Genomic DNA, 15,000 nt, shown 5'->3' with positions numbered 1-15,000 from the left:
AGTACATTCAGCCGAGTGCTCTCGTATCAGTGCGTTTAAAGCAGTAGCCTATTATTCTTCTGTATCCGTTTCCCAATTTAGAGCTAGCAAAGCAGATCGGTATGTGGAGAGGCAATATTTAATGTAATTCCTGTAATTTGCATTTGCACAATCCCTTATCATATGACACATCCCGTCCTCGCAATTCAAATCAATTAATTAACGTTTTCAGCCATTTGAATCTACGGCTGTCATAGCTAACTAAACCACACATTATTCTAGTTTGGATTGGAATAAACTGGACGTCTGGGTGCCAAACTATGGGCTAGTTTTATTTCTAAACTAAAGAATAATAATGCGGCAAACTAGACTGAATAATACATGCATGCATTGCATACAATATGAGGTCAGTGTATTTGATACATGTCAAGTATGAAGGCATGCAGATGTTTTGTTATTTTCCAGTATAGTCAGGTCATTTTTCATTTGAACATATGTAGGGAGTGAGTCTGGTCACGCTGACAGCTTGAGCTGTGCCAAGGAGAAGGAGAACAAATCTTTGTGAAATCGATGATCACAAAAAAAATACAAAATCCCCTCTCTTTGAAGTTACAATTAGGCGTGAAGTCTCCTCTGTGTTTAATCGTGGGGTTAAGGCAAAGATCAGGTTGCTAAACAACTTTTAAGTTTACGTTTTTGCTAGCTAGCTAGCACCTCCATAGAAGATAGCTAGCTTATCCTATAATTGTCATGGAATTTTACAACTGACCTCAAGACCTTTCAGATCTCAGCCTTTGTTCTTAAAACCTGTTGATCCAGTCCCCTGCCTTTTGCCATTCCAAACACCTCCTGAACCTCTGTCTCCCCCCCTTCTTTGTAAGGACAGACACCCCTGTCGTGATATCCTCACCAGGACAGGAAGGCCTCACACCTCAGACTTCCCGTCATGGCCTAGACCATTGTTCCTTTGTCTATATTCAAAGTGTACCGCGCTTTCTCTGTATCCCTCGACCACTGTTGATGTCCGTCACCTTATTATGACGTGTATAGATGGGTTAGCCAACCAAATGTCTGCTAGCGTCACATCCTTGTATTGAGCACATATAAGGCTGTGCAAGACGAGCTTTGACTTCACTTCTTTCTGATGAACCACTCTGTGTTTTATCCTGAGGTCCTTTTGCAATCGTATTTTGTTTTCTTAATAAATCTGACTGAACCTTTTTGTGCGAACCTTGGCAAATCCTTTCTGACTTAAGATCAGAATTTCTTCAACATGATCGCGCTTAGCCAGTCTGAGTTGAACTAGCCAATCAGAGGCAGTGTAGGGCGGGTCATACCGTCGCCATCCTATGAAAAAACATCTCCTCTCCCCTAGTCTCGTCTAGCCTAGCCTACCCTCATCTACGAGTAAAGTTGCTTTATTTTCCACAACTTTGCAGCTTTACTTTCCAAACATCATATTGTTCTATTGTAGCCTATTGTATTGTACTGTTCATTATTATTATTATTATGTTGTTGTTGTTGTTGCTGCTACCGGCAGGCCAAGGAGCCAGAAGCCCAAGAATTGTACTTTCTCATCCTTGTATAATGGATGTAATAATAACGAATGCTGACTCATGTCTAGCCTCCTCTATAGCCGAGCCCGGAGCACAAGACGGTGGAGTCTCCTGGAGTTACACCAGACTCTAACAGACAAACACATCGTGTCTCTCTCACCTTGTCACAAGAGCAGAGACATCCATCCGTAACTAGGAGAGGTCCCCGCAGAGAGCAGCAGTCAGAAAACTATATCTATACAGTTATACGATAACAACATCTTACATCTTACATAATAATAAGATACTCTCTGTCGGCCTGTCTGTCTGGACGGTCCTCGGACACCGTTGGGCTGACAGCGTTCATATTTAGCACGGGTATCTTCAGGGGTCCTGGACAGACTTTGACAGATTTTTAATTAATTTACTTTCTGGCTCATTTTAACATCAAATACTCATCCGAGGCACCAGTCAATAGAAATACTGCTCTGAATAGAACGCCACCCCAAGCGTTGTAACTGCCGAGAATGGATTAAATGGTAGAAACTAGACTTCTGGAATATATATATATACATATATATATATGGCATGGGGGACACTTGATATATATATATATGTACAGTATATACAGTATATCGAACTGCCACAATAAAGCAAAACATTCTAACCCTATTAGTATTTACAGCAGGAGCTGCAGCCCAGATACAGTCTTAGCAACCCATGTCTTTGTTAAATGGCACGCAGATGTTGACGTGAGAGGGAATCTGTTTCTGGAGTGAACTGGCATGGCAGGGCGGACGCCAGCTGGATCTGAGAAGGTCTCCCGAGGAAGATCTGATTTCCGTCTGACATGAATACAGGAGCGTTCGTCTACTGAAGGAAAAGGCACGGCGCAGAACTGATCTGGAACCAGATCAACTCGGGCTCCGTCAGGAATTACGGCGCATAAAAAGGGAGTGAGTTTCATTTTATGTGCGTGTTAAAAAATGATGGGGGTTGTAAGAATTCTGTAGAACGCATCATTTGTGAGATGTATTTATAGTTCACACCGATACGGTTATGAGATGTTTGATGTGTCACGCATGTGAATAACAGATCTGATTACCTCCTGATAAACTGTCTTGTTTAGAGGCATCGTGCAGACTGATTTACCTCAGAAACTACAGTAGCAAGTCTGGGAGCCAAATGGACGCTAGAGTACCTGAGGAACTGGACTCATAATGGAGCCTAATTCACAAGAGTAACTGCCTAGTTTTTGTGCCAACATGGAGGGTATTCTACCTGAGACATCGACTATTTTCGAGCCACGACAGAGCCTAATTGACTTGATAAACTGCCTAGCTTTGAGGCCAACATGGACCTCACTGTACTGAGAAACTGAGAAATGTCTTAGTTTAGGAGCCAGCATTGAGCCTAATTTTACTGAGATACTGCGTTATTTTTGTGCCAACAGCATGGAGCGTATACTTCCTGAGAAACTGCCTAGTGTTTGAGCCAACGTAGAAACTCATTTTCCCCAGAAACTGCCTAGTGTTTTAGCCAACGTACTGTAGAACCTACTGTACCTGAGAAACTGCCTGGTTTTTGAGCCAACATACCATAGAACCTACTGTACCTGAGAAACTGCCTAGTTTTTGAGCCAACATAGTCTACTGTACCTGAGAAACTGCCTGGTGTTTGAGCCAACATAGTCTACTGTACCTGAGAAACTGCCTAGTTTTTGAGCCAACATAGAAACTAATTTACCTGAGAAACCGCCGAGTTTTTGAGCCAATGTAGAAACTCATTTTCCCCAGAAACTGCCTAGTGTTTGAGCCAACGTACTGTAGAACCTACTGTACCTGAGAAACTGCCTGGTGTTTGAGCCAACATAGTCTACTGTACCTGAGAAACTGCCTAGTTTTTGAGCCAACATAGAAACTAATTTACCTGAGAAACTACCGAGTTTTTAAGCCAATGTAGAAACTCATTTTCCCCAGAAACTGCCTAGTGTTTTAGCCAACGTACTGTAGAACCTACTGTACATGAGAAACTGCCTAGTGTTTGAGCCAACGTACTGTAGAACCTACTGTACCTGAGAAACTGCCTGGTTTTTGAGCCAACATAGTCTACTGTACCTGAGAAACTGCCTAGTTTTTGAGCCAACATAGAGACTAATTTACCTGAGAAACTGCCTGGTGTTTGAGCCAACATGGAGTCTACTGTACCTGAGAAACTGCCCAGTTTCGGAGCCGTCATGTCCGCCCCGTCGTAGATCTCCAGCGAGTCCCAGTTGTGCTCCGTAGCAAAGCTCATCACCTGGATCTGCAACAGCACAACAACACCGTCAACAACCTTCTACACGACAGGTCATAGCTTGACTAGCTCTACATCACTCTACATACTAATAGCTATCTAATGTATGAAAACATGGCTCTACAATACTTGGCCTGAACCATAATACCAGCAAACACAGTACTAGAACAACATCTAAACAGTTACAGCTTTCCCAAGCAGTACTGCTTTGAGACTGAAACTCTAAAACAGCTGGTTGTCGGAGACTGAATCTTTAAAGCTACATGAGATAACTCTTCGGCGAACCCTCTGGTCGTGATCAAATCGGCGCCGCGTTTAAAGAACCACATTTCCCACAGTCCCCCACGCTCTCACTGTAGTGATGAGAAAAAAAAAAGATAAGAAATGCGTGTGGAGGAGACTGGATTGGAAGACTGTAGCTTCTGCAATGAACTTTCTGGAAGGATGGCTTCAATGCAGGTAAATACCAGTCTTCTTTCTTTTATGTGCATGTAGTTTCGTTTCTTGTTTTGTTTGTTGTCTTCCTGATATTGTAACTTGCAAAATGCGTCACTTTGTGTTTCCACCACAAGATTCCCCGCCAACATACTAGCCAGTACACTGAAATACTAAAATAATAAACACACAGGGTCTCATGCAGTCTCCTGTCACAAAAATATTTCCGGCGTCTTGCTAAGGCCAACTCATAAAGTAATACCAAGTAAAGTGGAATATTGACCTATAAAAAAGTGATCTCATTGAGCTTCAACGTGTCTGGTTATCCGAGACCGAAGCTTGAAGCCGGTTGTTTGAGCGCGTCGACGTGACGCCTGATGTTATTTAACGCTTCGCGGGGCGCCGTTTTCTCTGATGCGACAACCGCGTTAAGAGAAACACAGTCTTCTCTCTCTCTCTCTCTCGCTGCTATGCTCTGAGATATTGGGGAGACTAGCGTTCCTCATTCCGCTGCGATCGATAGCAATAAGACAGCAGCTGCTGTTCTCGAACCTGGAGCCTTCCACTGCAGATTTCATCCAGCCTAAATATAGAATCCTCCTCTCTGTTCTGGATGACTGGCAGTTAGAAATGCGCTACGGGCTGTGAATCAGACCACTCTGTGTGTGTGTGTGTGTGTGTGTGTGTGTGTGGTACTGGCCTGTATGCCTGCTCCCTCGCTCACGACGATCCTCCAGACGCAGTTGAGACTGTTTCCGTACGGCTCTGGGAAGCCGGGGGACAGGATGGTGCCTCTCCTCTCCGTCAGGTTCCCACTGCACGGCACTGAGGGACACACGCGCACACGCACACACACACCCCCCCCCCACACACACACACACACACACCCACACACACACACACACACACACACACACACGCACACACACACCCCCCCCACCCCCACACACACGCACACGCACACACACACAAACACACACACCCGCCCCCCCACACACACACGTGCACACACCCCCCCCCCACACACGCACATGCACACACGTGCACACACACGCGCACACCCCCCCCCCCACCCCCACACACACACATGCACACACACGCACACCCCCACACACACACGCACACACACATGCGCACACACGCCCCCCCCCCACCCCCCCACACACACACACATACACACGCACCCCCCCACACACACACACACACACACATACACGCACACACACACACACACGCAACCCCCCCTCCCCCACACACACACACACACGCAGGGTTAATACACAGCGGTACTGGCCTCCCACAGACCTGGCAGTGCCGCCCAGGGCAGCTCGCTGATTCACCGCTGCTCCCCCGGCAACACGTGACTCAGCGCTCTCTCGCCGCGCGGTTGTCGTGGTTACGGGGTTATTCTCTTCATCTCGTTTTACCAGGTATACCCCTACTGTCTGCTCTGCAACCTCGGGACCGTACGTTACATTTACGTTACATTACCGTCACTTAGACGACACTTTTATCCAAAGCGACTTACAGCACTTGCGTTTAACATAATTAGTCAGCGCAAGTGCCTCTCTTTTCTAAACAAGGTATAGGTATAGGTACTGCATTTGTAACGCGCTCTCCATCCAGTTGTTACACTGGGGCGGCTGTGGCTCAGTTGGTAGAGCGGGTCGTCCGATGATCGTAGGGTCGGCGGTTCGAATCCCGCCTCCTCCTGTCCACATGTCGAAGTGTCCTTGAGCAAGACACCTAACCCCAAATTGCTCCCAATGAGCAGGTTAGCACCTTGCCTGGCAGCTGCCGCCATTGGTGTGTGAATGTGTGTGTGAATGGGTGAATGAGAGGCCATTGTAAAGCGCTTTGGATAAAAGCGCTATATAAGTGCAGTCTATTTACCATTACCAATGGCGGCAGCTGCCATGCAAGGTGCTAACCTGCTCATTGGGAGCAAAACAAGTGACTAAGAGCATAATCCAGTGCTTAAGCTAAAGAGGACTAGCACTTAGCACGGACAGAGCCTGATTACAGCTACTAGTAGCTTATTACAGTAAGAAGAATACTCAGTCAATTCTAGAGTCTTCCGAGTCAGTAGATCCCTTCCGGAACTTCAGCGTATCCCTCTATACCTCTGTCTCCTCGCCCCTCGGCGGACTCACCCACGCAGGTGGGCGCGGTGTCGTTCCACTGGGCCAGGGCGCCGGGGACCGCGTGACACTTGATGGCTTTGGAGCCCTGGAGCAGGTATCCCGGGCTGCACTCGAAGCGGACCACCGAGCCGGCCGAGAACTCGGAGCCGATCCGGCGGCCGTAGCGAGGTTCGGGAACGGAGCTGCACTGGGTGTCGCTGGTCCGGGGAACCGCTGCGGAGGACCGGGGGAGATCGGCGCTCGTTAGGACCAGAACCAAGAACCAAGAACCAAGAACCAGGCCCAGACACATCCACACGGTCTAGCCAGTACTGGTCATGCCCACTGAGCAAAGACACGTCGAAAAGACGTCTTTTAGATGTCTTTTTCGGACGTCCAAAGACATCCAATTAGGAGCCAGAATGAATGTTTTTTTTTAACGTTCAGATATTGAGAACCCGTTTTGCACGTCCACAGACGTCTTAGAGGGGTCCAAGCCAGACGTGTGAATATTGAGGGGTCCAGCAGACGAACACACGGGGTTCTGGACCGACGGACGTTATTAAGACATGATCTGAACGTCTCCCTGACGTTGCGTGTTTGCTGGGTGGTAGACTGAGCAGTGGCTTACTGAATGTACCTTGGTAGACACTGTGAGTGGGGGGAGGGTTAGGGTTACCTTGGTAGACAAAATGAAAGCCTCGGGCGGATGGTCCACTCTTGGCGACGAACCTCAGCATAATCTGATTGGATGTGGCCAGCGGCAAGGTCTCCCCTGCAACAGCACACACACACACACACACACACACACACACACACAGACACACACACACACACACACCAACAACAACAAAACACACATAATGAGTAATATAAAAACAGGAGAATTGATGCGCTGCCGTCCGAAGGTTAAGGGGCAACTGTGGCTCAGTCCAGTGATCGTAGGGTCGTCGGTTCGAATCCCGGGCTCCTCCTCATGTCCTTGGGCAAGACACTGAACCCCGAATTGCTCCCAATCAGCAGGCTAGCACCTCGCATGGCAGCTACCGCCGTCGGTGTGTGAATGGGTGAACGAGAGGCCATTATAAAGCGCTTTAGATAAAAAGCACTAAATAAGTGCAGTCCATTTACCATTCGCCAACTTTTCACTGCACAGGGAGCTCTCTGCTCAGAGGGCTAATGCTCCATTATTCACATGATAGATGGGCGGGGCAGGGGGGGAGGGGGCGGGGCTGGGAGGGGCGTGTCTGAGAGCGCAGGGGAGGGGCTGGGATGAGAGGGGCTGGAATGAGAGGGGCTGGGTTGGGAGGGGCTGGGATGAGAGGGGCTGGGATGAGAGAGGCTGGGATGAGAGGGGCTGGGATGAGAGAGGCTGGGATGAGAGGGGCTGGGATGAGAGGGGCTGGGATGAGAGGGTGGGATGAGAGGGGCTGGGATGAGAGGGGCTGGGATGAGAGAGGCTGGGATGAGAGGGGCTGGGATGAGAGGGGCTGGGATGAGAGGGTGGGATGAGAGGGGCTGGGATGGGAGGGGCTGGGATGAGAGAGGCTGGGATGAGAGGGGCTGGGATGAGAGGGGCTGGGATGAGAGAGGCTTGGATGAGAGGGGCTGGGATGAGAGAGGCTGGGATGAGAGGGGCTGGGATGGGAGGGACTGGGATGAGAGGGGCTGGGATGAGAGAGGCTGGGATGAGAGAGGCTGGGATGAGAGGGTCTGGGATGAGAGGGGCTGGGATGAGAGAGGTTGGGATGAGAGGGGCTGGGATGAGAGGGGCTGGGATGAGAGGGGCTGGGATGAGAGGGGCTGGGATGAGAGGGGCTGGGATGAGAGAGGCTGGGTTGGGAGAGGCTGGGATGGGAGAGGCTGGGATGAGAGGGGCTGGGATGAGAGGGGCTGGGATGAGAGGGGCTGGGATGAGAGAGAGTGGGATGAGAGGGGCTGGGATGGGAGAGAGTGGGATGAGAGGGGCTGGGATGAGAGGTGCTGGGATAAGAGGGGCTGGGATGAGAGGGGCTGGGATGGGAGAGGCTGGGATGAGAGGGGCTGGGATGAGAGGGGCTGGGATGAGAGGGGCTGGGATGAGGGAGGCTGGGATGAGAGGGGCTGGGATGAGAGGGGCTGGGATGAGAGAGGCTGGGATGGGCTGCTCTGGACATTGCACCCTTCGGCTGAATTTTAGATTCAGATTCAGATCTTTATTTGTCACATGATTGATTGATTGATTGATTGATTTTATTTATTTTTAAGACAGGGACAAGGTACAGTAGACATTAACCCCAGAATAGGGAGAGATGCACTGTACAAGGTTATAGCTAAACAGCTAATTTCCACCCGCAGTCCCTGGGCTATGCAAATGTACAGTATAGTGTACAACCACAGTGGAATGTTGCTGACAGCTCTTTGATGTGCTCAAAAGTTGCAGATAATTACAATACACGAGTTACCAATTACACAAAAAAATACAATCTGTACAATATAAGCGAAAGCTAAAGATAAGGTGCTGGTTTGAATGTTTAATTACACAATAAATACCGTCTATACAATGTAAGGCTAAAGATACAGTACGGTGTGGATGTACAGTATAATGTACACGCCAGGATGGAACTGTCCAATGAGAGATGGTATCTATGGTGACAGATGAAGTTGAGTAGGACGACTCGGAGAGACAGAATTGTCTCAGAGTTGAGACTAGCTGGCTGACATTTAGAAACCGTAATAAGATACCGTCTTATTCTAGAGGTGGGGGGGATGTAGGCAGGTAACCAGCTGCTACTTAGGGGGGAACGCCTCTCGTCTTAACGCGCTCTTATGAAACGACGCACCGTTAAAATAAAGAACGCGTTCGCAAACGTATGAAACCGGGATCTGCAAAATGTCAGGCGTACATATATTCAAACACACACTCAATCATGGAATCAGCGTGCTGATGGCCGCCTGTAGGGCGGAGGGAGGAAGGGGCGGGGCTTCTGGCTCGCGGAGGCAGTGACCTGACCAATCGGCGTGTCTCCGGGGGGGGGTCTAGAGCGCGGGCCGCGGGGCTGTAAAAGTGCCATACGAACAGTTTATACCCCGTAGCCCCCATCAATCGCCCGTGGAATGTAAAACCCAGGCTGATTTCTGGTCCCTAGTTAATGACTTCGCGCGGCGTCGTCCGCACGCTCCGCCGGCGCTCGGAAAAACCCCAAAAGTACAGCTTGAAATTGACCGTGGCGAGAAAGAACACGAAGCCCGAACAGGAAGTGACGTTTATTAGCCAGTAGCTAATATCAGCTTTAGCCGTCCCCGTCTTCTACACACCTACCGTACAGAGTCACGTCCCCGTGGCGTAAACATGTCACCGGCGTCACCGTCCGTGTCGTGAGCCACTACTAGACTTATCTGTCATCGGATCACGGCGAGGGGATGAACGGTGACGGTTGGAGCGAGTGAGTAAATGATGACCCGTGCCTGTGGATTCGCGGGCGCCGCTGTGCCTTTTCTGTCCTTGTGTGAGTGTCACCGGGTTAATCAATCAAACGATAAGGCTTTGTACAGCACAGCAGATGGTGACAGCAACATCGATCAGTCCGGGGGTACAGCTCCAGTTCGGAGTAATGATTCCGCTTTTTCGTCGGACCTCAAACGCACGCTACGGGAGTCTAGCGGTCGAAAGCGTTCCCTTCTTTAAAAGCGGCCAATAGCGCCGGTTTATTTAACGGCAGCAGCCAATAGGGCGAACGGATGAGTTCTTACCTGAGTGAGACCCGGCCAGCGAGCTGAGCAGCCGCGCGTTCTGATTGGCTCCGTCGAACAGCTCCACAGAGTCGTTCATGGTCGTCTGGAAGAAGGCGAACTGGCCGAAGACCACTAACCAGAGGAGATGAGACACACCTGGTTTACAACACCACCACACCTGGTTAACAACACCACCACACCTGGTATACAACACCACCACACCTGGTTTACAACACCACTACACCTGGTTTACAACACCACCACACCTGGTTACAACACCACCACACCTGGTTTACACCACCACACCTGGTATACACCACCACACCTGGTTTACAACACCACTACACCTGGTATACAACACCACCACACCTGGTTTACAATACCACCACACCTGGTTTATAACACCACTACACCTGGTTTACAACACCACTACACCTGGTTTACAACACCACCACACCTGGTTTATAACACCACCACACCTGGTTTACAACACCACCACACCTGGTTACAACACCACCACACCTGGTTTACACCACCACTACACCTGGTATACAACACCACCACACCTGTTTACACCACCACACCTGGTTTACAACACCACTACACCTGGTTTACACCACTACACCTGGTTTACAACACCACCACACCTGGTTTACAATACCACCACACCTGGTTTACAACACCATTACACCTGGTTTACACCACTACACCTGGTTTACACCACTACACCTGGTTTACACCACACCTGGTTTACAACACCACCACACCTGGTTTACACCACTACACCTGGTTTACACCACTACACCTGGTTTACAACACCACCACACCTGGTTTACAACACCACCACACCTGGTATACAACACTACTACACCTGGTTTACAACACCACCCCACCTGGTTTACACCACTACACCTGGTTTACACCACTACACCTGGTTTACAACACAACACCTGGTTTACAACACCACTACACCTGGTTTACACTACTACACCTGGTTTACACCACTACACCTGGTTTACACTACTACACCTGGTTTACACCACTACACCTGGTTTACAACACCACTACACCTGGTTTACAACACTACTACACCTGGTATACACTACTACACCTGGTTTACAACACCACCACACCTGGTATACAACACCACCACACCTGGTATACAACACCACTACACCTGGTTTACAACACTACTACACCTGGTATACAACACCACTACACCTGGTTTACACCACCACACCTGGTATACAACACCACTACACCTGGTTTACAACACTACACCTGGTTTACAACACCACCACACCTGGTATACAACACCACCACACCTGGTATACAACACCACTACACCTGGTTTACAACACCACCACACCTGGTATACAACACCACCACACCTGGTTTACACCACCACACCTGGTATACAACACCACTACACCTGGTTTACAACACCAGCACACCTGGTTTACAACACCACTACACCTGGTTTACACCACCACTACACCTGGTTTACAACACCACTACACCTGGTTTACAAAACCACCACACCTGGTTTACAACACCACCACACCTGGTTTACAATACCACTACACCTGGTTTACACCACTAAACCTGGTTTACACCACTACACCTGGTTCACAACACCACCACACCTGGTTTACAACACCACCACACCTGGTATACGACCCGCTGCCCTGCTAGCTCACACAGTAGAGCACCAGACTCCACATCTCAAGGTCTTAGGTTCAAACCCCACTTTCATTGTTCAAGGTGGACGTATCATGTAATGTACATGTGACAAATATGCCAGATTTGATATCTTGATAACTCTACGGTAGCTTCATGAACTGCAGAGTGAGAGCAGCCGTACCGAACTCGGGTGAGACGGTGATGTAGGAGGAGCAGGTCAGTCCGGCGGTGTAGTTGTGGGGGTAGTTGGGGGACAGGACCACGCCCTCAGAGCCAGAGTACTGGCCACCGCAAGGAGCTGAAACACACAGGAAATGACACGGGTCACATAAGAAGCAGTTATTGTTGACAGGATGTGCTAGCCTGGGCTAGCATGCGCTAGCTAACTTGGCTGGCTAAGCAATTCTGTTGCATGTCATCGCACAAGGGTCACTGTGTGATATCAAGAATGGATAAGGAACCAGTTTAGTAAGACAACAGTTCACAACAACTGATATTTTTCAGAATGAAAACACATGAGGAAAGAAGGGGGTTACTTTAAATACTGTAAATAATAAACAGAACATGAATGAGGCATTGACTCATTTTTTTTGTTTTGTGAACGCGAAATGGACGGGCTTTCGGATTGTGAATAATAAACTGTCGGCAAGTTGTTGAGTGTGTGTGTGTGGGGGGGGTGCTGACAGGAAATGCTGATTGTCGTGCGATTTGTTGACGGGGGGGCAGGCCATTCGCCCCGGGGGACAGGCCAGTTAGCGCCCCAGGCCACCGGGATAACGGACACATCCCGGTGCTCCCGATGGCCAGTCCGCCCCCGACTCTGATGAGGAAGAGCTCCGCTTGTGAGGACTAGCAGATGCTAGCCCCCATGGTGACGAACACAAGGGCACATTGATTGGCTTAACTGCTGTTGCTAAGCTACCATGTTGGCGTCTGAAATTATTGGGACGTCGTCCATTGAATTTAGCATATGATTGAACTCCTTTACCGAGATGCAAATTAAAGTCCATTTCAACCAACGTGGACCGCTTTCAATGTTTAAAGTTTATTTTGCAATCCCGACTAAAAACAACAGGTGCGTTAAATGATGATGCATGGTTTGCCCTTTTTCACCAATTCCTCAAGCACAACAACACGTGATCCAAGACACTTCCTATTGATTATAGCCCACTGTACAGCATATTAACACAGCGCAGCAGCACCAAACTAAAGGTTACCAGGATTAAGATGCCATGAGCAGAAGCTTGTCTCTCTGTGTGTGTGTGTGTGTGTGTGTGTGTGTGTTAAAGGACAATGCTCATTTTTGACAACCTGGACCTTATTTACGGCATATTATAAGACGTTTCACTCACCGAGATCACTTTGGTGTAATTCGGAGGCCTGTAGAAGAAATTTTAAATCCAGCGCGAGCCAGTATATCCACGCGCTGTGCGCATGCGTGCTGGAGCAAGTGAGGAAGCTATTTCGTTTCTAAAGACGTTTCTAAAGATCATATTACAGAAGCATGTGAAAACCACAACAGGCCTAAGCACAACTAGCGATTCATAAAGACCGATTGATGAAAACAACCGTTTCGTGGCAGAAAATAGATTTTTTAAAAGCTGCATTCTCAGTGCCCCGTCCGCCGCCATTACATGGATATACTGGCTCGTGCTGGATTTTAAATTTCTTCTACAGGCCTCCGAATTACACCAAAGTTATCTCGGTGAGTGAAACGTCTTATAATATGTCGTAAATAAGGTCCAGGTTGTCAAAAACGAACATTGTCCTTTAATGCGGTCTCTAGCTGGAGATATGTGACCAGCAGTGCAGTCTGGGTAACAGCAGCAGGAAGAGAAACACTCAGTTAGAGGAAGTTTGCAACTTTATAATGTTAAGGTCAGTTGAAACACAACACACAGGAAGGCATCCGTCAATGTCAGCTTTCTATTATCATGCACAGCCGCAGGGCTAAAACAGTGCCTGAACACACACACACGCACACACACACACACACACACACACACACACACATACACACACACACAGGGGTGAACCACCACATAACTGAACAGGGCACAGGAGACCCAGAGAGAGTCATGGAGGGTGTGTGTGTGTGTGTGTGTCCTCTTTTCATAGGACCCTGGGTCCCTTATTAACCCCACATGCCACATCCCATCCTGTTCTAACCAGAAGCCCTAGCAGACGATCAGACCAGAGCAGACGATCCCCGCAATCCTGACCAGACCAGAGCAAGCAATCCCCGCAGCCCTGATCTCCTCTGTGTTCCCATCATCCCTTCGCTGCTCGGCGCGGCGCATATCGATTCAGATTCCTGCCACATCGTCAGCTGGTTGAGCCTCTCGGCGCTCGCTCCCTCAGGCCTGATCCATCACGCCCATCGTCCCTTGCGGCGCCGTTAACCCAGGTGTAGGGACGGCCCTCCCTCCACATATCAAACTCATCTTCTAGCTTTGATGCCAGACGCTACGTGGAACACTGATGGATATGGAAGTGTTTGTACACGACTGAGAACTCTACAGAACCTCCCTGCAGCGACATATTCAAATAACACCTTCTGCACCCGCCAGCAACACTCCTGCCTGAACATCTGTCCAGGGAAACTGTTTGAGAAGACACCAAAGTATCTTTGATTAATCCATAACTAATTAATACTGTATCAAGTGTGATATGTTTGATTTAAGTTTTAAATGAAACATATGTTCTGTTGTGTACTTCTACTGCAGTGAGTAAAGTAGTGGTGTAGGACATGACGGCGTTCTACTGACCGTTGTCTACTGACGACAACACAGTTCTACTGGCCGTTGTCTACTGACCACAAAACGGTTGTGATAGTGTGATATCTCCCTCCGGTTGGAATGTGGAGACAACTGATAAGGACCCCTCAGACCAAACACATCCTGTCTCCCCCTCCCCCTGCGACAGGCCAGGCCACATTCCAAACCAGACACACACACACTGAGACAAAGGAGGGAACCTCTTCGCCTTGTTTCCGTCTTTTAGCCAGAATTCACTAAATAAAATCGCCAAACTACCTTTTCCTGGTGGGATTTCGACGTTTCAAAAACACTGACACGTAAAACGCACATATCTAGGTAAAGTCATGAAAGCAGGGCGCTGTAACTTGAACGGTTGCAGAGAATTATTTTTTTATGTAGTTGCATGGGTCACCATGACCCACCCTCAGCTATTCTAGTGTTAATAAAGTGAAGTTGCTCCGTCTCCGCCATGTGATG

General features: G+C 48.8%; 1 protein-coding gene across 1 annotated transcript in view; it reads right to left on the bottom strand.

Moving 5' to 3' along the window:
- The window catches only part of LOC311327787 (CUB and sushi domain-containing protein 1), a gene marked incomplete at its 5' end in the record, with an annotated part of 408,914 nt that overhangs the window by 102,069 nt on the left and 291,845 nt on the right, over positions 1–15,000 (bottom strand). The window contains 6 exons of the mRNA XM_084460891.1: positions 3,722–3,818; positions 4,945–5,069; positions 6,398–6,601; positions 7,047–7,142; positions 10,100–10,213; positions 11,946–12,062. Coding sequence (XP_084317017.1) covers positions 3,722–3,818; positions 4,945–5,069; positions 6,398–6,601; positions 7,047–7,142; positions 10,100–10,213; positions 11,946–12,062 — 753 coding nt within the window. The remainder of the gene's footprint in view (positions 1–3,721; positions 3,819–4,944; positions 5,070–6,397; positions 6,602–7,046; positions 7,143–10,099; positions 10,214–11,945; positions 12,063–15,000) is intronic.

This window comes from Borostomias antarcticus, assembly GCF_949987555.1.
Source record: "Borostomias antarcticus genome assembly, chromosome: 34".
NCBI classification, from domain to species: Eukaryota; Metazoa; Chordata; class Actinopteri; order Stomiiformes; family Stomiidae; genus Borostomias; species Borostomias antarcticus.
Note: the sequence above shows the minus strand (reverse complement) of the source record. Positions and strands in the feature narration are given on the sequence as shown.